Source organism: Orbicella franksi, chromosome 2, assembly GCF_964199315.1.
Source record: "Orbicella franksi chromosome 2, jaOrbFran1.1, whole genome shotgun sequence".
Lineage (NCBI taxonomy): Eukaryota > Metazoa > Cnidaria > Anthozoa > Scleractinia > Merulinidae > Orbicella > Orbicella franksi.
In genome coordinates, this window is record NC_138146.1 from 13,446,726 (window position 1) to 13,470,429 (window position 23,704).

A 23,704-nucleotide genomic window follows, 5' to 3' on the forward strand; every position below is an offset into this window, starting at 1 on the left:
CACAGAGAACGTGACAATTTAGCTCTTATCATCTTTTTGACAACAAGCCCAAACTGTGTTACGTATGAAAGTCACTGGTCCGTCAAGGAGCCATCTGGACACAAACGTCACGTTTAAAAATTTTGACCGTCACAATCACGAATCCATAACCGTTGCGGTTTTCACTAATGTACCCAAAGTACGTGAATTAAATTGTCGATGGCCACCTCAATAGGAATAATGGCAATAGAAGAACCCTCAGTGAGATGGCCAATGCATTCCATGATAGCCTGAGACTCTCATAGAGGCCCTTAACCGACTCGCATCGCTCGCCGACCCGTCTCTCGCGTCCTCGCCACGGGCGTTCGCTCGCCTTCCCGCGCCGCGCTTTTTCCCACTTTTTTCGTCCACCATTTTTCGTGCTGCGCCCCAACTAACTAAACACCTGGACGAGGCATTGGAATATACAATAGGCCACTTTATTATACGGTTAGCTCCGTGAGCGGGCAAGATGAATCTAATGCTGCGCTGTGATTGGCTACCCGAGCGGGCAAGATCGAGCTATCTTGCCCGCTCGGGACTACCCGCCGTGTCCCGCAAAAAATTTCCCCGAAAGCCATATAATAAATCCTTTATTGACCAAGCTTGTTCGGTCAAGATGACTGGATATTGGCCTCGTTCTATTTTTGCGTGTTTATGGACCTCGACTCCGTCTCGGTCCATAACACGCAAAAAAAGAACTTGGCCAATATCCAGCCATCTTGACCTCACGACCCGCTGTAGTCACCAATCCTCTCTGGCAATCTCCTCTCTCTTTGGATGCTCAGCCAAAGGTTTGGTTACAAAGCCGCACGAAAACACACTAGAGAATAAAATGACAACACAGAATACATAATTCGCGAATATTTGACGAAAAGTTTTTCGATTTCTGTTGGTGCTCATGTCCTTGTTGGTTCAGTATGGAAAGAAATTTCATGGCAGCCGCGGATCGTTCTCGTCCGACGATTCATCTGTTGATTTGGGTTTAGGATTCGGGTTAAAGCCAGGCGGTCTTCCGAAGTCAGAGGACGATTCAATCAGCGCCGGCTTAGAGATATTTAGCTTTCTTCAGAATCCAACAGCACCGATAGAGCCAGAAGAGACTCTTGAAAAGGTTGAACAGCGATGCAAGCCTTTGACGTGGAAGAATAGTTTACAAGAGAGCGTTGAACATTTAAAAGAAATTAAGGGTGGGCTAGCGAGATTCTCGAACTGGGGTTTACCCAAAAGGAGTTTCTCACTACAGCTGAAGAAAAGGGCAAACAGTGAAATTACGTTAAAGAACGATGATGTTAAAGGTACTAAAGAAAAAGCACGGGGATTGCGAAGGATAAACTCTGTCAGAGGTAAGCGTTAATACAGTGGTAAATAGAAATAATAATTGTAATAAATTCCATGAAGGTCCATGAAGGTGGGTGTGTGACTGCTTCTGTTTCCAAATTAATTAAAGAATCGTGTAGAACAACAATTCGGCGTTTCGTTACATTAGGTTCTCTTTGACATGATTATTTTCTAAGGGTTAAATCTACCATGCTCGAAAACTTCAATAAATATAGAAAGTCATTTGGTAGCCAGGTAGACTATACCAAGGTATGGAATTAGACAGGTGGATTTTACAGCTGGCTGGTTAGGGTAGACTTTATCAAAGTAAAAATTATGTCGGGAACTTTAGAGTTGTCATGCATGAGACTTGATGAACTTGCCTTAGTGTTATATTAGGAATCCTCCATGTCATATAGCATCATGTTTTTCTGTGGTTGTATGTTATAATTAATTTGTTTTTGTATGGTACAAATTGAAATGGCCCCACCTTATAATGACCACCTTGTTTATCTATCATTCAAATAGTAAAAACAACAGGAACCTGTTTATTTAGCCACCTCACCAAATAATATAGCTAGAGTGTTATGGCCTATTCAACTACAATTCCAGTGTTGTGTAATGTCAATTTTTTTTTCGTTATGTAAGGAGCTGTGATCCCTTACATAAAGTTATGCAATTTAGTCTAATTAACAATTAGATTATGAGCTCAAGATTTCTATGAGGTGATAGCTGATGAGGTCGAAGGCCAAATCAACTATTGCCTCATAGAAATCGAGAGCAAATAATTGACTTGTTTTTGTAGAATTCTAACTAACGTTTCCTTCAAATAACGATTCCAATTATTTCTGGTCTTAGTATTAAACTTCACGCCTTGAGCAGAGAATTTGCGTGGACTGAGTTGGCAATTTGACATTTGCAGATGTGTACGTGTGCCTATCAGTTTCTTTAAAAAATTTCAAGCTTTTTTACTTCAAGAAACTGTAAATGCCCTCCTTTTAGTCTTCTCAGGAATTCTATTATCCATTTGTTTCTAAATGTTCTTTCAAAACTTAGGAGAAGTGAGGAAACGTTGCAATTTTGTCGACCACACCAAGCCACTGCACGCCAAAGGCAGATAGTGTGCAGTGGCTCAGCCAATCAGATTGCAGCATTTGTATTAGTGCACTAGGCTGTGCTCTAGCAGTACCAACCGGCTTCCACCTTCGGGCGACAAGAAAAACATACCTAGTCGCCCAGTTGGGCAACCACCTTTTTGAGATTTAACTTAGAGATGAAGAGAGTCTCACAATAATTTGTCTTTCCCTTTTTGATTTCATGTGTTGTATTGAAGTTTACAAGGCAAAATGGCTCAATTCAGAATGTTTTAATTTCAGTGGCTTGTTCGATGCGTACGTTTAATACTGGCCTGCAGTGATATAGGCAGCAGTTTCCTTGTATGCTTTGTATAGTGTCAACAAAAAGTCTTCTTAGTTCTTGTCGTTTGTGTAATATAATGTGCATGAAAAGTCCCTATTGAAGGAGAATGTGAACTAAATTATCACAAGGATAGAGAGAAAATAGGGTAAAAGGACTTAATTTTTCTCCATATGTCAACCATTTTAACTCAAAAAAAAATGTAAATTTTGTCTTTCTTTATGGACTTTTGACAGCAGTATTACAAAAAATTTACATGTGAACCTTTTATCTGTGGCATCTGTAAATAGGATAAATGCCCTAGAAACAATGCAAGACATTTTTTTTTTGAGGGTCAGTTGGTTATCATATATTAATTGATAATGTAATTAATCAATCAATTAATTTCTTTTTTTCTTTTTTCGTCTGGGCCACTAAGCTTGACTTCTGGGCACCCTAGCCTACAAGGTTGGGTGATCGAAGGGCTCCCTAGAATTTTTCTTAGAGCACAACCTTGAAAGATAGATAGATAGGATAGCCATATAGGTGTGTTATTAGCTTCTCTTCTACACAGCAGAACAATTTTTTTGTAACATAGTAAATGGTTTGAACCCAGGAGTATCAGTAGTTTGTATAGTGGGATTGTCCAGGTGAGGGCACCAACAACAGTTCTTTTCAGAACTATCCTCACCCAGACGATCACACTATACGAACTAATTTTTTTGTATACGTGTACATGTATAGCTGGAAGCTTACAGCTTTATAATTGACACCAGCTTAATTGATCAGCAATGACCACCCAAAAGAAACTAGACTCAATTTCTGCTACTGTGATGTTTTGATCCACCCTATCAAAAGCCAGGGGAGTAGAACAGGCTCTCTTCTTGAAACAGAACCTGTTATTTCAGCCATAAAAGTAAGAAAAAAGGAACATGTAAGAATCAATGCGGTGTTAAATTCCACACACTTTTGCAACCAAATTGCTTGAATATTTTTTGAAGTGATATATAAAACAATGTGTTTTAATCAAGTTTCGGAAGTTTTAACTTGGGAATAAGCTATTAAAATAACTTATTCACAAATGATACTGGTCCTTAGTGAACTTCTCAACAAAAATTAGAATCATGGAATTAAGAGGCGTGAAGGATTTACTGGCCGGGTGCTGGGTTTTTTGTTATTGTTTGAAGGGAGGGTTTCACAGTTCGGCGCATATCTCTAAATCAAACATACATAGCTACATACATAATTATATAAACTTTATTAATGTGTCTTAACATCTAACATCTAGGGGAAAAAACCCCTCTACTAATGGGGTATCTAATTATTCAAAATACTTCTGTTTGCATCTTATCAATGTTATCGTTTTAGAAACCCCAGCCAGATGTAGTTCAGTAGTCACATGTTATAGTTAGTCATGGCAGAACGACGGATCATGACCAAAATTCTCAGAAGATTTCAGTGGAATTTACTGAAGTTGTCAACTGTTGAATTTAGTGTTGACCCGTACAATTTATTCTATGGTTGATAATTTTATAGCTATTTGCATGCGAAATTAGGTAACTTGCTTATGATTGGTTCATAAACAATGAAAAACTGGGCCTGTGCCAAAAAGCACGCACAGGCAAATAAATAATACAGACATGCGCCAAATCGTCTAACCCTCCCTTTAATGCTTTCATCATTTGGGAAAGCATGAATGTTCACCAATTTTTTAAAGAAAACTTTCTTTATTATTGGTTTTGATCCTTCAAGGATTTAGATGCAAAAATACTATTATTAATTTACTTGAGGTGGGTGGTAAATTTGTTTCACTTTTAATCCACTTCCTTACAGAGCTCAACATTGCAATTCCTAGGGTTGCCAATGGGACCAATTTTTTTCACTGGCAACTAACTTTCCATGCTTTTTACTGATTGAAATACTTTTGCTGGCGACTAAATCTGAAAACATAGGGGCCAGCTGGCCCTAAGTTTTTTTTCCTGAAAGTTGAGCCCTGTCATATTAATCCCTATTTAAATACTTGCACACAGTGGATAGAAGATCATTGGTTGAAGATGATGAGTATCGTGCACTTCAATGCAAGCTTTTCAAAGCCAGACAGGTAAGTTGAATTTAACCAGGTACTTGTTACAATTGGACTCTGCTAATTTGAACTTGGTTATTTTGAACTCAAAATCATTTCCCTTCAATGTGTCCTTCAATCACGTGCTATCAGCTTTTCAGAACTCCCACTATTTTGAACTTATTTTTTGTTTCCCCTGAGAGTTTGAAATAATGTAGCAGAGTTCAACTACTCAAAACCACGTTATAAAGAATCTGCCTTATTGTAAGTTATAAAACCTGTTTCCTGATTATAAGATATTTTCTTTGCATCCTGACTATATAACTATTTTATATTATTAGACGTTTTATATTTTTAGAAATTGTATTTAGCAGGGCCCCTCTGGATACCAGCCACTGTGCTGAATGGGCCACCCTGCATAAATAAAGTTTTACCTACCTTACCTACCTACCTACTAACCCAAAGCACTTTGACTCATGAAACATGACAATGTACTATGTTCCCATTTGTATGACATTATAGGAAGTAATTTGGGAGCATAATTAGTAAGTGATCACTATTTTAACAATGTGCAGTTCCAGAAACTATCCATACTGCCCCAACAGAAGGGATTCTTTTCGGGGGTGGGGGGTGGGGATGGGAGGTTCTCTAGGAGCAAAACATTTAAAGAAATGTATCAAGATTAATTGAAATATCCAGAGGGGTATGTGGGAAGCTTTGAAAAAAGTGCTTTCCATGGGAGCGGTATGGATATTTTCTGGAACAACACAATTTGGTAAAATCTCTATTTTACTGATTTCTTTGAGTGATGTTCAACAATCATTCCTGACTTACGAAACTTAAACACAACATAGTGGTGGGTTTTGCTAAAAGCAGGCCCGCGGCCCAGCAGCCCACGGCCCAGCAGCCCAAAGGCCCAGCGGCCCAAAGGCCCAGTGGCCCAAAGGCCCAGCGGCCCAAAGGCCCGGTGGCCCATGGCCCAAAGGCCCAGAGGCCCGGTGGCCCAGTCCTGATTTTCCACAGTTTATTTGTCCAGCGGTAAATCAACGCACATGCACAGATCTGCATTGGGTTTGGGTGTGCAAAATGGACGATGGTGATTTTGAATTTGTTTACCATTGTAATAATCATTTCAATCCTTTTTGATCCTTTCTTTCGTTGCATGTTGCTAAGTGAAAAACATTGTCATTCTCTGTTTATTCGTCTGTTTACAGAACCCGATAGAGAGGAAGTCCATTCTCAAATAATGTAAGTCATTTTCAAACCACAGTTTGAGATTGAAAATTTTATAAGCTAAATAATGAGTATATGATATTTTCACTTTCAAACTATGGTTTGAAAATAACTTACATCATTCGATAATGAAAGTCCTCTATTGTGCTATTGGTTTCTGTAAAGAGACAAATGAACAGAGAATGAAAGCGTTTTTATCTGAACAACATGCAACAAATAGAAACAAGGATTCAAATGATTTAGTGGTAGACGAATTCAAACTCACTGTCATCCATTTTGCACGCCCAAACCCGATGCAGATCTGTGCATGCACGTGGATTTTACCGCTAGGCTAAAAAACTGTGGAAAATCAGGACTGGGCCACCGGGCCTCTGGGCTTCCGGGCCATTGCAGGTCATGGGCCACTGGGCCATCACTGCCCATGGGCTGCGGGCCTGCTTTTAGCAAAACCCCGTAGTGGCATACTTTTTGCTTACTCACCCTGATACAGTATACAAACTTAAGAAAAAGGGTTGTTCAGCAAATTTATTTAATTTACAATACAGATTATGGAAAGATCTTTGTTGTTTATTTACTGTGAGGCTCAATTACATGAACTTGTTTTCTCGACTTTTAGGAAATTGAAAATTTAACTTTGGATTTGGAAGCTTGTCAGCAACAACTTCAAAGCAAATATGGTGCTGTGAAAATCATCCAAAGTTTGTCTCGTTTGGAGCAAGCACGACAAAAGCAACATTCTAGAAAGGCATTGGAAGCAAGCAAGAAACTTGAGCAGGTCGGTTGACTGGGAGTCCAAGATGAAAATTAATGCTCACATGGTAATTAGGGTGTGGTTTCTATGGTGACAAGAATTGAGAATTTTGAACTGTTAAGAAATAGGAAGGCATAGACTAGTGGCCTTATCTTTACTATCCTGGCTTGGCTCACTGTCTTGTGTTCTTGGCTAAGACTTAGCTCTCACAGTGCCTGGCTCCACAAACTGAATGGAGTGGAAATAGTTACTTGGGGCAATCTGCAAATGCGTCAGGGTGTAGAGGGGTAGAGGGGTGGTACCCTGCGACAGTCTAGCATCTCATTCCCATCTCATTGTGATTAAAGTGCATTTAACCTGCTGGCCACTTCACCTTATGAAGAGACTAGTTCATGAGCATCTTGAGAGCTGCTAACCAACTTCTCAAGTCCACCTGCATGACAATACCATAGCAGTAACATAAATGTCTCTTGAATTTAAGGGGGCTCTCGTTCACTATGTGGAGGGGGATGAGTAGAGGCAAGAGGGTGGGCAATTTTGAGGGTTAATGAAAGTGGTTTATATGATAACACAGTCTGCAGTTGATAAATTAATCAGTACATTGCTGGGGTTTTGTTTGAAGGACTACTTGTTTTAAACTGCTGCATTTTTTTACTCAATGTTATTTAGGAGGTGAATTTCCTCCAGTGGGAACTTGAGCTGAAGCAAAGTTACCTGCTGGACAGTGAACAAACCTGGGCTGAGAGGTTTGACAGAGTGGCCACAGAAAATGCTGCTCTTATGGTTGCACTTCAATCAAGATCTGAGGAACTGAGAAAGGTTGCCACGGAGAAAATGAGTGAGTGACATGTCATTAAAGGGTTGTAGGCATAATGATAAATGTCGTAAAAATTCAAGCAAAGGCAATGCTGAAATGCCGTTTCATCACCAGATTAAAGGAGTTCATTTCCAAATCTTTTTCAGCACTCATGCGTGATCGTGATGAGTTAGCAGCTGCACTGGAAGTTCGAGACAGGATCAAATATGACCTGAGCACTCCTGAGAGGGAAGAAATCTTGTCAACTGGAGATCTCATTATTGAGGTAAGTAATTTAACGTTAGAACTGTTAGTTAGTATCTACAATGAGCGATAAAAGTGTTGAGACACAATGTGTTTCTAAGACAAGCATATGAGAAACAGTTCCCCAGCCCCCTCCCTCCCAAAACAATGTTCATTTTTCTATTTCTAGGACTGCACAGACCACAGTGCTTGCACAACACTGAACTGGGGGGCCGTGGGTATCAGAGAATTAATGCTAAGGGCTTAAAATATCGAAAAGCATCATTTTCAAAAAGTGTCTCAACTACTTTTGTCACTCATTGTAGCCTCCTTAACAAGCACTGCTGTATGTGTACATACATATATATTTACAAAAGTGCATGTATGAAGGCAAGGATTTTTTAGCAGTAATATTGATTAAAAGGTAGAAATATGTATGTTGGGTCAAAGGAACAGATCGTGGGAAATGGAAAAATATGTTACGACAGTCCACTTACCTGATGTGTACAATCAATCCATTAACATTTAGTTATTGTTTACTTATTTTCACACTTTCAATGCTTGATAAAATATTGATCAGGATAAGATGTGCCAATACTTTAAGGTTCTGCAGGTAAAATTGGAACCCCCTCACTGCAGATTTTGTTATCTTTGTGATTAAACACAGTTAGCAACCCTTGGTGCCTGTCAGTGCAGGGGCAAAAACCAGGAGCCATGTGCATGTGCAAGGGCTGCAGTGGATGCTAAAAGGGACATTGCAAAACTCAAGCATGAGGTAATTATGTGATGATAATGCATCTGTACTACTTTAAAGGGAAAGTAACAATTTCTTTTGAATCAAACGAACGTGTGAAGGTGGGTTGTTAACCTGTCTGCAGACATCAAATGTTAATTCTTCTAGCATCAAAGATGCAGATAATGTAGCAGTGAAATAGATTCAATTATTGAACTTGATGAGAACTTCAACTGTGTACATGTATGATGCTGTATCTAATTAAAGTAACGACAGGACCAACATTGCAAAATTTCAATTTGATCTGAAAACTAAGATTATAGCTCCTCTCTAAGTCAGAATAGTTCCTAAATATTATTTTATTTGATTATTAGTTTACTTATTATTCATTTATGTATTCATTCATTTATTCATTTAACACTGTTTTCTTTTTAATCTCTGTGCACTGCTGGAGTATTTCATATGAATTAGCAGCAAGAGGATGCAATTTTTTGACTTTTTTTAATTTTTTGACTTTCAGTTGTTAGTGATGAAACCATTTTGTTCTTTTTTATTCTTTTAGCTTGAAGTTGCTCATCGACGTGAAGAAGAAGCTCTTCTCACTGCTGATGCATATCGTGTTGCGTTTGAACAACAACTGGACAAGAATTCCACACTTATTTATGAACTGTTAGAAAAATCAAGTTGGAGAAAGAAGTTGGGATTTGGTGAAAGCGCTAAAAAGATAGGAAAACAGGAAAATGGTACAAAAAGCGAGCGAGAAAACCTGGTTCATCAGATAACGACACATAAGGATGAAATTGTAGAAAAGCTTTTGGGCATGGTATGTGTATGAGACAAGCAGATATTTTTAGCACGGTTTTCCTTTGCTGTTTTTTTGTTCTAATTCTGGCTCTTTAAGCTTATTTAGTTTGCTCTATCTCTTTCGTGACTAGATGTCACATAGTTTGCACAGGCAACAAGGAACTTTCAGTTCCACCTAGTTTCTTTATTTCCTCTGACCTGCCTGGACTTGTTACCTCCTTGCTATGAGTAGTTGGGGAGTCACAATGGCCTAAAAGGTTAGCGAGCTGGACTGTGGGTTGAGCAGTCCAGGTTTGAGCCCTGGCGAGGGTCATTTTGTTATGTTTTTGGGCAAGACACTTCATTCTCATAGCCTCTCCTCTCTGCACCTAGAACAGTAGAAGTAAAGTGGGTAGTGGCAAATTGTTGGGGCAACTTGACAAAATGCTGGCAAGTAACCTGCAGTGGACTAGCATCCCATCAAGGGGGAGTCATAATACTCATAGCAACTTCATACCAAGAATCCAGAGTTAAATATCAAGAGCTGTGAGCTGGTTGGGTTGAAGAGGCCTTACTCTATGAGTCAGGGATGATTCACATATTCCAAGAATTATTTTGAAACAGAAGTAAACAAACAGAACATTGTATGTACACAACACTGAGTGTTGTGTTCATTTTGCGGCCTGATGACTTACTGGATGAGATACTTGATCTCCTCGGGTTTATTGCCAGAGTTCCAATTTGTTGAGGGAGAGAAGCAGTGTGAGAGTAAAGCAATTGACAGCTTGGAACCCTGGCAAAGCAGGGCCAGAGTCCAGTGCACTAACTGTTTGCCTACTGCCTCTCTCAACTGGCAGATCTTACATAGTCACTGAAATAATTCTAAAATTGTGAAAAAACCCCTGATATTTTGACAGTTTGGTTCCAGGTTTTTTAACCTCTCGCTTTGGACTCAGCAATTTTTTCTCTCCAAAACCATGTATAAATTTTTCCGCTGGACTGCATACCAAATTAATGCATTGTTGCTATGAGTTCCCATTAGAAAATAAATCCAGGCTTCACGAACTGATACTGTTGTCTCTCTGTTTTGATTGGCAGCTCAACGACAACAGTGAGGCACTTGCGCACCAGAGACTAGCCACAAAGATGTTAGCAGCAAAAATGAAAGAGATGGAGAAATGTGGCAATGCTGGAGACTCACAAACTGTATAGCAATGCCATAGGCGTTAAAGTAATTCACACTCAGTTAAAAATTTACAATAATCTTTCCATATATGAAGTCGTAATTTATTTATTGATCACGAGGCTCTTTCTTCATTTTCAATCAATCCCAGTTGTAAACAAATAATCCCCTAAATTATTCGCAGTACCTTGCACTGGAGACTTAAAGTAATGACTACTTAATTACTTTATTGCAAAAAGGAAAATTATTTTTATCGCAAAAAGAGGTGAAATTAAAAAAAGAGACTTCATTCACTTTAAGTATGTTTAAACTTAGCTTAATGTGTAAATTATATCCAGAGATATTCAATGTAAAAATGGGTTGAAAATAGGCCAACAAAATTAGTATTTTTGAAGAGGTATTTTTTTGGTAGTAAGTATTTATTTTTCATGTTGTGAGTATTTGAAAAACTGAACTAAGTCAAGGTGTATTCGTGATTCACCTTACTTTGTTACAGTTTGCCCTAGGGTTCCAGAGAGAGATTTTATTTTTCTGTAGACTATGACAAGTTTAAATGTTGAAAAGTTTCAATTCTTTTTCTACAAAAAATGCGATGTTATTTATTTCCTATATTTGCAGATTTACAGATTTTATTTTTCGACTGGTGTATTTAGTTTATTGAATAATACCAAGAGAAGACGAACGGTAAGAATGTTAATCCGCCTTAAGGGTTTTTTTCTAAAGGTAGTCCCTCTCTTGAGCTATTTTTAGACATGGTACCCAGTTCTCTCTCCTACGTGGATGTTTTCATGGAGGACGAGAATGCTTGTGAAGTAGTTTGGGCTGTCCACTTGAACAAAATTCTTGTCACAGGATTTGCAATTTCACGACCTACCCGGAATTTCCAAAGCTGGGAGTGGTTTAAAATAGCTTTAGAGGAACAAGGCCTATATGAGGTTTTAACTTCCGTATCCTTCATATTCTCTTGATAATACAGGTAACAAAAATAAACATCCAACCATGTATTTAATTTTTTAGTAATTAACCATCTAATTTATTTATGTCATGTCGGATTGTGTGGTGAGAAGAATTGTGTATTTACAATATTACAATAAAACGTAATTTAAGGTTATTCCCCAGTATTGCATCGCGCATCCCTACTGCGCAAAATTTCACGCGTGATTGGCGCGCGCGCATTAAAAAATGGCGCCTTTTCTTTACAGCTGGACCTCGCCATACAGGTAAATCGTCATTTTCTCGCAAACGAATATGGTGACCTATCATTTTTTTCTGTTGTTTTGAATTGAGTAATAAATTTCTCTGTGTAAAATAAATATGGACCAATTCTCAGTGTAGAACAAAAAGCAATCGTCGGAAACGTAAAATTTAGCAAGCGATCGTGACTACAATCATGGTGCTATTATAAGGATTTATAAAGGTATAAACAAGCTGCTGTTGCTCCTAAACGAACATGGGGACCCCTCAGTTTTATTTCAAAATTTAAGTTCCTATAATATAAACAATCAGTAGGCAAAGTTTCACAAAAATCTCAGTGCAGATTCTATTTCAGGGGAATGACCTTAACTGTTAAAAATGTCATCGATAAATCTTCACCAGATAAATGTTTTTTGAAGGGGCGTGTCTAGAAGACAAATGGCGCAATGTCGCTCAGGTTAGCCTAAATATCACTGACTCGAAGGTGGTTAGCTCTCCATAATTGTATGGGTTAACCGTATCCCGCATTGTTAAGTGCTATTTCGACATTTTGCCATTTCGCGTTGTAAACACCCCCTTTTTGAAGGGGTTTTGACCAGCGCCATTCAGGTCCCCATCTCTAAAAGGTGCTGTAGTTGTTCACGTCAAAGATCATTCGGATAAGGTTACTTCAGTAGGCAGTGACTTGTTTGCCCGAGCATTAACAAAATGATGGCAAGCTTCTACATCTTCGTTATGGGATGTGCTCAGCTTTGTCGTTCGGCGCAGTTGGGTTTCGTTGGCGAAGGGGCCCAGAGCGCGCGGTGCTTCATGGTAAGGTTGCGAAACGCAGACCCATTACTCTGCGCGTACCCTGCTCAAACAAAGGAGAGACGCCTGGTGACCAGGCAAGAGCGGTCCACAGTTCTTTGTTATACTACTAGTCCCTCGGCGGGGATTGTTGCCTGACTTCGGCCCGAGTGGCCCTGAAGAAGACTATCATTATACATGCGAGGGGCGTATTCTTTAATTCTTTGTCAACTCCTATCCTTTCCTGAATCATTCTTTCCTTTCTTCCTTCGTTCATCAGTTTCTCATTCATTCATCATTTTTCAGGATTTAATATTCACCACCATTTTTTCTTTGTTTATTACGTTTGTTTATTTAATCCAAGGGATAAGGGAAAAAGAAGAGAGAAGACTTTCTGATTACGTAAAATGCTTTATTCGTTCATAACTGCTTCCGTGAAATACATCAATTAAATTAATAACACCGGTACCTAAAAGGAATTTTGTGCCACAAAGTTTCAAAGTAACCCGTAGATTTTCTATTAAAAGACCGCGTCATATCAACCGACCAACACAACCATTGTCTCTAGACGGTCGCTACCATGACCATGCTGCTAGCTGGTGAGGGTGCTACGCTGGACGACGGAGCTACAGACTGAGAAACTATGTTTGTTGGACTCACGGACATCACAGGCGTAGAGGGAGCTACACTGACTACTGGTGTAGAGGTCGACATCATAGCTACAACTGTTGAAGTTGGCGGCTTGAAAACCTTTCCTGTTGAAACACGAGCACATAAGACGATAAATGCAAAGGTCGCACAACAAACACAGTGGGAGCCATAGTCCATTGGTGGTGCGCATGCGTATAGATTCTGGCTAAAACGACTAAAATTAATGAAGTGTACCATGGTTAAAAGTAAAAGCTTTCTTTCAAAGTTGTTGTTTCAAACCAGTTTCAAAGTTCTAACAAAGAGAAAAACGAGGCCAATATTCAGTCGTCTTGACCAAACATGCTAGGTCAATAAAGGATTATTGTTATTTGGCATGAAGAACACTATTTCCTTGCGGGACATAGCGGGTAGCGGGTAGCCAATCCCAAGCTGGAAAGATTGTGCCATCTTGCTGCTCGGGTAGCCAATCACAGTGCAGGATTGGTTCATCTTGCCAACCTGCGATGCCAGCCATATAATAAAGTGCTTCACTGATATCAAGGAAAAGCGAAATCGGTAGATTTCTGCCTGTAATGATTGTATGCATCTCCGAGGACATTTCTTGTGGACTGTATAATATTAGTTAAAAGATCTGGCCGCTGTATTAGCTGCCGCCGGTAACTGGTTCTCTTACTCTCATTAATAGGTTTTTTAGGTAACCAGTTTCTACTTACCGAAGCAACACACTTGATATCTCTGGCATAATCGGTTGTTCAGGCAATCCACTTTTTTCAGCTTTAGACAAGTAAGGCGGCCAATGCGTGTCCATTTATAATATTCTAGATAAATACAAAGATAAATGAACCTTAGAATTTTTTTCTAAGTAGCACAAATTCAGTTTTTATGGTAGGTGACAAGAGTATTCTAATAAAACCCAGCCGTTTGCAAGGTTGACCTTAAAAATAACTGAATGGGTTAGTTGTATTACTTCAATGGAGGGAAGCCTTACAGGAGCAAAAAGGTTTTGATGTTCCTGCGATTTTCAACTTCAGTTGTAAACCCTTTCAGCTACTAGAGTTTTTCCCGGTAGAATGGAATGCACCTTTTCCCGTATTAGATCTCTTGAGATTTCCCGCCATAAAGGTAACTATTGCAGCTGAGGCTTTATAGATTGCAAAAGAGCTTCTCTAACCATCATACAGATAATCCACTTACTGCAGCGACGGTAGGTGAAAGCGCGATAGCGCGAAGAAAAATATGAACTACGCCTCTTCTCCCTGATTTTGAGACCTAGAAAATACAAAAAAAATAAAGTGGTGAAAGGCAAGCTCGTTTGTATTGCAGGCAAAAGTAATTACGTGATTCTCTCACTCTACGTCGCGTGTTTCAATCATGTATAGAGGCCATAGTAATGGACTATTTCATTACGGAACACAAACACAAAGTTATCCAACTTATGAATCCACTCTGGGTAAGGGTTCTTGGGTTCCTTTGATGCACCATGAGAAGAGTGATCTTGGATCATTGACCTTGATCTGGATCATTCCAAAGGAATGCACCCTGAGATTTTCTTGATTAAAGAAGAAGCTTTTTACAAAACCCTGCAGAGGTCATGGGTGGGAATTCCGTTCTAGCCTAATGCTTTTCTCGGGCGTTATTTCCTCAACTGCTACGTTGTGTAAATGACTGCGCGCGGTGATTATTCATGCTTCCAAACCCATATTATATTACATATATTTTTGACCTCGAACTGATATTTCATGGTATTAACCCATCGGCACGCTTTGCGCATCTTCAAAAATTTAGTCTAAATTTTGCTAGTGAGTCAATCTGTGTTGATTTTCCCAAACTTAACCATCCTTGTTCCTTTATTGTTTACTATTATCTCTCTGGTATTTTACTATCTTGGTAAACTACATGTACTATTTTCAGGTTTTCTTCGATTCAAAGGTGATTTTGTACATGGCCAAAATACCGTGATTGAGCTACTTAACCAACGAGTCGATGGTCATTGCATGTCCAGTATCTCTGATTGATTAACTAAGTGAGGCGAAGAGTGGTTAATAACGCGAATTTCCGCCGGCAATGAAACTCTACGTTTGCAGTTATCATGATTAAACATACCTTCAAAGTCCATGTCTGACTCAGCTCTCGCTTCAGTGTTTTCTTCGCTTTTTGCCTGGAGTATAACGCAAGTAAAGCATACCAATACCTGCAAAACAGAAGGAGCAGAAACCACAAATAAGACGGACAACAAAGAAACATTGTGTGGAACTGCCTGTGAAACTCCTGTGGGCGTATGACGTACAAATCATACAAAAAGTCTCAAGATTGCGATTTTTCCTGACTCATTTTCCACGGAAAAAGTTACAAGGGCAAATATTTTCTAGCCAATAAAATATTGTAAAAAGAATGTTCCACATTATAACGAAAACATTCTTGTATACATCTTATTTAGCAAGATCCACTTCAGTTACAATATGAATAGCAAAAATACTTTTTTATCGAATAACGAATGCAAAGCTAAGTTTGAATTAAAAAATTCAAACAGAAAACCTGAATATGTTATTCTCCTTCTTTAATTTACACCCTTTTTCTCAGTAATTGGCTCATGATTTAACTGTAAGAGTTAGCGATAAGTTCCTACCCAACGGTCGTTAACGTATTAGAGAAATAAAACGTTTAATTTCATTCAGTATTCAGATCAATTGGACACTTGCCCTTTTTTACAGGGATTTTTTATCGTATTTACGTGCTTGAAATAACTATTTAATCATGGCATAAAAAAAATCAGATAAGCATTTCACAAACAAAATTAAACAAAACTTTAGAAACGAAATTTAAACCTCGCAGTGTTTATGTTTAGAACTGATGTACCTCTCAGTTTTATGTATACTGGTGTCATCTCTTCGATCCTGGTTTAAGTTTTGTAAAAAAAACCGAAAGGTTTGAATTAAGGTGAACTAAACATAACGCTTTTTGCACGACGTTATATGAAAAATCGTGAAAACTTATTAATTTTGGACAAAGCATTTTCTTAAAATAGTTAATCACTTAAATTTTTCATTTCCTCTGGAAGTTAAGGAATACTATTCAGGAAAACTTCTTTTAAAAATGGAAACTATAACAAAACAAAATACTCCAAACATCGAAGTATTTGCACTCACCAGAAAAAACAACCGATAAGCATCCATGGTTAAGCAGGTTGTTAGTTCGTTGCTGTGAAATCTCTAGTTATATTGATGTCCTTCAGCTCTTATCGGTTATCGAAAAACTGTAATAATTTGAGCGCTTTTATAGTTGAGAAATAAACCACTTTGTATGCGATGATTCATCAATATCGTTGTTGTCTCATTTATAACACTTAATCCTCGGCTTGTTTGATTTAAACGAAAAGTCCTTTGAGTTCTAGAGTATGCCAATCACATCTTGAAGTACTTACAAACATGCGCCAGTATATATGTTGGCTTTCAATTCGGCTGTAATCTAAGTATAGCAACAAATAGTTTTTATACTGTTTGTTCGCATGTTGTGCTGGTGCCATGGAAACTCAACTTGATACAACTGAGAAGAAACTAGATTTGTGAAAGTGCAAGATTATTTACATTTTTTATTTTACTTGTGCATATGACAGGAACTCATATGTTATGCCGGCAGCCATGAAAGAAAGCTAGAGGCTGCAAATAAAAAATAAATTAGTCCATTTGGAAAAGGCAACGCACAAGATGTTTTCAGTATTGCAGAACTTGAAAATTCCGCTTTAACCATTCGTCATTGAATGTGCATACTTTCAACGTTACGCAGTTTTTTTCATTTGCATTTTCACCGCCCTCCCCCCGCCCCACCCGAGCCCGAAAGTGCCCGCACGCCTACAAATTGTCACGTTTTGCTGGTGTTGTACTTGAACAGGTCCCTTGTTATTTTTAAGTTACCTCCGAAAAGCATTTTTTTCTTTCTGTAGCTAACATAAAGGTTAATTAGTCATGACTTATCACTAGAGATTAGAACGATTAGACACTCAGTTGCTTTTGAACTGAAATTGATAAGGTTAATTGCATTGTAACTTCCATCACCAAACATTCCAACGCGGTTAATGTTCTTTTTCATCCAAAACTCTCAAATTATAAAGCTAGAGATTTCTGTTTATAGAAGTTATTTTATGGTTTATTTGAATGTCATACCTAAGATTAAAAAACCTTTCGCGTTTTTCGATTTTCTTTTTGTCTCGGAAAAAGCAAGACTAAAATATTGCAAATATGTTGAGAAATATGTTGATCTTATAATTGAACGTAATCGTCCGTGTCGCGTGGCAAAGAGGGAGTTAACTCTCACAAGTGCACCGATTTATCACCATGACTACACATATACAACCACAATACAGCGAGCACGTTTCAAAATATCAGCGCAGGTTGGCCCGCCTGACAAGGTGTGATAAGTGCTTTAACGATTTTTATGACCTGCGCACTTTGCAAGGCTTTGTCGACGGCTCTTTTCAGTCTCAGAAACTTGTATACTTGAAGACATGCATGAAAAACGGTCTCGTTACTAAGGTTTTAGCAGAAGTAGTGCGATTATCAAAGTGCGTTAATATGGCCTTAACGGTACAAATGAATACTGGCTGTGCTGTGGTTTCCCAAACCAAAAAGCAAAAAAGCAATATCTTAAATAATTTCCTGGTTGTCTTTTGTCCCTTTGCTAAAAATTCTACTTGCTTTTATATTATTCATGTATTTCATGGCTGCTGCATATCGAATCAGGAATTTTAAAAAAATATTTCACTAAATTGTGGATATTTCTCGCGAATAACAAATGGAATCTGTGACGCTTTTCCTGACTTATGGATTGACGTACTCTACGAGCGAGGAAATCTTGATTTTGTCTTTTTCATGTTGTTTTCTGAATAAACAACTGCAGAATCATGGATATCAATAAGTAGTTCTCTTTTGTAAAGAAATTAAATAGATTAGCACCCACAGCTATATATATATAGAACTGAAGGATTTTTGTCCATCGGTATTACAATCATTACACCGCACAAATAGATATATATAAAATCGATTTGGGAGATCAAGTAATCGACCGGAAGTGGGCGGCCAGCAACTACAGTAGCTAGCGCGCATTACTTGAAACACGTAAAAGTAGCTAAAAGTATGACATTGCTTCTCCTCTACACGTTTTCATTCTTATGAGTGGCACGGACTAGCGCTGGCGGACTGGAGGTCGTTTCAAAGCTGAAGACAAGGTTCACTTGGACTTGCCTCCCTAAAGATAAGCAAAAAGAGCCATTCTGATTGGTTCTCCGAGCGGCCGAATTTCGTTCACTACGAACTGCTAACGCTAAAATATGCAAATATTTTCCGGCGGTCAAACGTATCCGGACACATTTTTTTATCGGTAAAGCCAGAATAAAAACGTTATTGATCTATCGTGTTAAACGTTAGACCCGTGTTAAGAAATACTCGTGGTTTGCTTCGTAATTTTATGGACCGCCTGAACAGTATTTCCAGTCCCTAATATAGACCTTACTCGTGCAATACGCACAAGCAGCATTCTTTGGCTTTGCGATCGCTCCACCAAGTACCTTATTTGGGCTTGACCTGTTTGCCTCGTTTAATATCACGTAAACAGCTGCGCGCTTATAATTACGGACCTATTATGTAACAGCACGAAGTTATGCGTTTACGTTAACAAAAGACAAAAATGAGGGCTTCTGTGGAGAGCGGGTAGGTCTTTCCCGGTTTGCTAAAATAAAATTCAAAAGTTGCTAAATTAGCCATACGGGAAAGGCAAGAAACGGATAGCTCTCCTGTCCCTAATCCCCTCTCTCAGCGTTTCGTGCAACCCTATTTCCGGTCGCGTTCTGTCGTTCTAGCCCTACCGGAACACCCTAATTCACGCTAACGGTGTTCCTGTATGTCTCATTATAGAAAATAAGTGTTTAATAAGGTAGAAAGGAAGCCCTGTCTACAAATCTGGACGTTGGAACATGCGATTGACTCTATTTAGTTTTAAGGAACATTTATTTCTAGTGACATAGAGGTGATCTTAAGCCCCGGCCAAATGATCGTAACATTTGAACGCAACATATCGCAATATTGCTGGGCGCAACATGGTGCCCGCGTTTGACCACCTAGTTGGGACGTTTTGCAACATGTTGGGTGTTGCTGGCTCAAGTCTGAAAATGTAGAGGTCACGAGGTGGCCTAGCAAACGAGCGCAACATTTTGCGCCCAACAATGTTGAGTTGAACCGGTTGCGATCGTTTGGCCGGGGTTTTATATTTGTTTTACGGTATACATGCAATCATGCCATGCAATCATGTTTGAATGGCTTCGAATAGTTTTTGTCCATTCGTCCTGACCTGTTTTGCTTTGTTTTCTGCTACCTCGATTATATAACGTATTTTTAAAGCAGAAAATGACATAGAATAGTTAGCCTCCTACGCGGAAGCTCTTTGACGAGACCAAAGAACGTGTGCGTGGGAGGCCACAGAATAGTGGACCAATGCCTGTTCCAAAACAAATATGACTGCACGAAATCTCTCACCCGATCAATCTTATTGAAGGAAGAAAGAATATAATATGGCTAGGATCATGTTTTGTCTGCAGCTATGTCAAAATGTTGCCATGTATCGCCATTGTTCCGGGAAATTCAATATCATCTGAGGAAGTACTTCTGGCACTAATCCCATGCAATTTTTACTCTTTCCTGATGACAAAAAAATGGGTGTAGAACAGAACTGAAGTGATCTAGCAGCGGACAGACTGAAATCTCTTTAACCTCTAGGACGTAGACCTTATTTAACTTCTGATGCTTGCACTCATCATGAGAGAGGTATCAGTGGCGTATCCAGTATCGACTGTTTTCACTTGAAAAGTAATTTGAGGATTTTGAATTTCATTCCTGTAGTATTTATTGCTGTAGAGTGAAGGCTTCATTTAAACCCCTGTCTTATACGGCTGATTAAAACTGATGTCCATATCCCTCTTCTTTTGATCGCTTTCGACAGAACGCAGTTCTAATCGGGTAATGCGGAAAACATCGAGTTTTTGTTTAAGTATCTTTCTATGGACACCAATTCCCCCCCCCCCCCACCCCCCACCCCAAAAAACCAATCCTTCATGGGCGAATAACGTCATCTCCATGTATATCCATGTGCTTTCTTTCGAGTGTTGTACAATATTGCGGACTTTCGAGTGTCGAGGCAGCTTATTGTAGCTGTCTATTTAAAGTTAGAAGTCAGTGTTAATGGCATTTTAAAACCTTGCAGACATGTCTTCACGAAATATGTACGACTTTTCGTGCGAACAGAAGGCTGTAGTTTAGCTGCGTGTTGTGTCCCCTCTTCTCTTCGACCAAAACCAACGCTGCTTTCTGCTGAATAGATCAAAGGAGGAAATGTGTAGTTTCACTTCGCTGGCCTACATTTCTGTGGGCAAATTATGTAACATAAACCCAACGAAAGTGTTTACGTAGGAAAAGAGTTTAACTCCCACAGGATTACTTTGGTACACCAACATGTCCTTCGTCTCATTGTTTCGGAAGTGAAAATGCCCTGTAGCTGTTCCCCCAAAGCCAAGGCGATTCAAAGTGTGCTCGTCAACAGAATAATTGTCCTAGTTTTGCGGTAATTAAAAAAAAAGCACGTCGTCTCGCATATCGGCGGAACAGGCATCGTTTGTGTCGATTTAAACGGTCAGTATAAAAAATGGACTGCGGACTGCGGACTGCGGACTGCGGACTGCGGACTGCGGACTGCGGACTGCGGACTGCGGACTGCGGACTGCGGACTGCGGACTACGGACTGAGTATAAAACACGGACTTAGGTATAAAACCCGGACTAAGCATTACAGACTGGGTATAAAACACGGACTCAGGTATAAAACGCGGACTGCGGACTAAATGCGGCTTACAGACTGCAGTCCGTGTTTTTTACTTATCTTAAAAATCACAATTTATTACATTCCTCTCAAATTGGTTTCCTTAACGGTTTCAGAACAACCGACCACATCTTTTCCCTAAAAACACTAATTGACAAACATGTAAAACATACAAACAAAGGCAAATTATTTTGCTGCTTCATAGATTTTCAAAAAGCATTTGACTCTATCTGGCATAATGGGTTATTACACAAGTTATTATACAATAAAATAGGAGGACAGTTTTATCGTTTAATCACTGATATGTATTCAAAAACTAAATGCGTTATAAAAAACAGAAACAAAAGAAGTTCCTTCTTTAATTACAACAGAGGAGTGCGACAAGGATGTATTCTTTCACCATTGCTATTTAATTTATATCTAGATGAATTTCCACGCATACTAGAATCCTCAACTGGTACAGATCCAATTATTTTACCAAATGGGTCTCCTCTCAATTGTTTATTTTATGCAGATGATCTCATATTAATATCAAGCAGTGCTGCTGGTCTTCAAAACCAACTTAATACCCTCCAAAATTATAGCGAGAAATGGTTATTAAAAATTAATCTAAAAAAGACGCAAACCCTAATTTTCCAAAAACAAAATCGTAAATCAACACGTGACAAATTCTCCTTCTTTCTAAATGGAACTCCAATTGCCAAGGTTTCACAGTACACCTACCTTGGCGTTACTTTTAGCACTAATGGAAGCTTCTCAAACTCTAAAAAGACTTTAGTTGAGAAGGCTAGAAGATCTATTTTCGCATCCAAGCGTTATCTTGATTTCAATAAACTTCCTATCAATATGTGTAATAAACTATTTGATACTCTATTTCAACCCATACTTTTATACGGATCCGAAATCTGGGGAGCATATGATAGTATAAACCTCAAAAAATGGGAAAAGGATCCTGTGGAAAGACTTCATTACACAGTTTTACAAATATTACCTCGGTCTCAACAGAAGAGCACCAAATATCGCTGCTCAAAACGAAACAGGACGGTTGTCATTAAAATTTAATATTCTTCCAAGAATTATTAAATTTTGGCTACATCTTGTCTCTCTCCCAGAAGATAGAGTTGCCAAACAATGCCTCTATATTTCCAATCAACTGGCAAATGAAGCAAAGTCCTCTTTCATGTTAACAGTCAATGAAATCATCAAAAATTATCTAGATGATCGAAACCATCCGCATAATATAAACACACACAATTACAATGAACAAATCATCAAACATAATTTTCAAAAACTAAAATGTCACATCTCAAATGATATGAAAAGACAACAAATGGAGATAATTCGGTCTAACAGAAAGTTGAATTTCTTCTCAAGTTTTAAAAGAGACGTAAGCAAATCTGAGTACCTAGAACAAGTAAAGAACCTCAAACACAGACAAGCTTTGGCAAAACTCCGATCTGGTAATCATAATCTTAGAATTGAACTTGGGCGACACTGTACTCCTAAATTACCTGAAACTCTTAGAATTTGTCAATACTGCTGTTCCAACCAAATTGAGAATGAAATGCATTTCAAATTTCATTGTGACCGATACAATAATATTAGACAACAAGTCACAAATGACATCATCAAGAAATATCCAAAATTTGATTCCTTTAATAACACAGAGAAAACAATATTTCTATTTAACAATGCTGATACTTTTATTTGTAAAAAACTAGGTTACTTTACATATGAAGCACTACAAATAAGAGAACTTTGTAACCCTGGAACTTAAAATGAAGACTCTTGTAACTAACTATATTTATTTTTCTTTCTTGTTGCTGTTGTAATTTGTTTCGTTTTTGAATTTTTATTTTGCGATTCTATATTTAGGTAATACCATCTATATGGGAATACCAATAAATTGCTGCTGTTGTTGTTGTTGTTGTTGCTACTGCTGGAGGGAGGCCAATTTCACGCCTACCTAAGAGCTCAGGCACAAAATGCTGTCCCCAGAATTTTTGCTTTTTAACGCACCAAACCTACCAATACTCGAACGAACTCTTTAATCAGCGATAACTACTAGTTTTTATCTGTATTTTGGACCATTTCGTACACGTGTTTCATATGACTGTAAGTCGAGTGTAAATACCAGGTCAATTGCTTAAAGCTTGACTGAAACATATGAAAGGCGACTGGAAGTTAGCTCGTTTATCAAGCCCTGACCTGGGGCACCGGGACTTGCGGTTAAGATCCGTATTTCCGTGCCACAATGACCGCAACTCTCACGACGCCAGAATGTAAGCTGTGTCGGTATACGTATAAGCCTGATTGCTGACATTACACCACTAGATCCGTCAGCTCCTTCCAACTAAAAAGCACAGAAGATATCTTGACCGTAAACGGGCAGCAGGTCGCAATCGCCTAGTGATCGATACAAAGCTCCTCACCGGTCTCGGAACGAAGTGAAGATCGACTCTTTCTTGCTCACAAGGAAGGAGGGAAGGGCAGGCGAGTGTAGGAGGATACTTTCTTACTCCAATAAGAGACTCCATATTTTCAGGAAAAAGGAGGCGCTTCCCCTGATATCCGCCAATGACGTCATTTCCCTCAAAGGGTGTCCTGTCACGGTAAGTGTATTTTACAATAGCGACAAGACCGACAAGAACTGTAAGACAGAAGTCTCCAAACATTCTCAAAGCCGAAGGATAA

At 38.8% G+C, this 23,704-nt stretch overlaps 2 protein-coding genes across 2 annotated transcripts; one reads left to right on the top strand and one right to left on the bottom strand.

The window, feature by feature from the left end:
* Window positions 1–10,873, top strand: LOC145478072 (coiled-coil domain-containing protein 125-like). The gene is made up of 8 exons (XM_081455978.1): window positions 1–1,364; window positions 4,764–4,834; window positions 6,645–6,803; window positions 7,449–7,617; window positions 7,743–7,861; window positions 8,486–8,593; window positions 9,114–9,374; window positions 10,433–10,873. The coding sequence occupies exons 1-8, from the start codon at window positions 920–922 to the stop codon at window positions 10,544–10,546; spliced, it is 1,446 nt and encodes a 481-aa protein (XP_081312104.1). The 5' UTR covers window positions 1–919; the 3' UTR covers window positions 10,547–10,873.
* A 654-nt stretch (window positions 10,874–11,527) lies between these two features.
* LOC145478077 (uncharacterized) lies at window positions 11,528–16,969 on the bottom strand. The gene is made up of 5 exons (XM_081455984.1): window positions 16,298–16,969; window positions 15,255–15,342; window positions 14,346–14,420; window positions 13,865–13,969; window positions 11,528–13,255 (listed from the first exon to the last, which is right to left on the bottom strand). Exons 1-5 carry the CDS (start codon window positions 16,322–16,324, stop codon window positions 13,065–13,067), a joined length of 486 nt encoding a protein of 161 aa, XP_081312110.1. The 5' UTR covers window positions 16,325–16,969; the 3' UTR covers window positions 11,528–13,064.
* Window positions 16,970–23,704: the final 6,735 nt, after the last annotated feature.

Excerpts from the sequence above, each read along its gene's own strand:
- LOC145478072 (XM_081455978.1), top strand. The coding sequence starts at position 920 with ATGTCCTTGTTGGTTCAGTATGGAAAGAAATTTCATGGCAGCCGCGGA. Across the intron at positions 1,365-4,763 it reads AAGGATAAACTCTGTCAGAG|TGGATAGAAGATCATTGGTT; the intron begins GTAAGCGTTAAT and ends ACTTGCACACAG. Across the intron at positions 9,375-10,432 it reads TAGAAAAGCTTTTGGGCATG|CTCAACGACAACAGTGAGGC; the intron begins GTATGTGTATGA and ends TTTGATTGGCAG.
- LOC145478077 (XM_081455984.1), bottom strand. The coding sequence starts at position 16,324 with ATGGATGCTTATCGGTTGTTTTTTCTG. Across the intron at positions 14,421-15,254 it reads GTCAGACATGGACTTTGAAG|GTCTCAAAATCAGGGAGAAG; the intron begins GTATGTTTAATC and ends TGTATTTTCTAG. Across the intron at positions 13,256-13,864 it reads ATATCAAGTGTGTTGCTTCG|GAAAGGTTTTCAAGCCGCCA; the intron begins GTAAGTAGAAAC and ends GTGTTTCAACAG.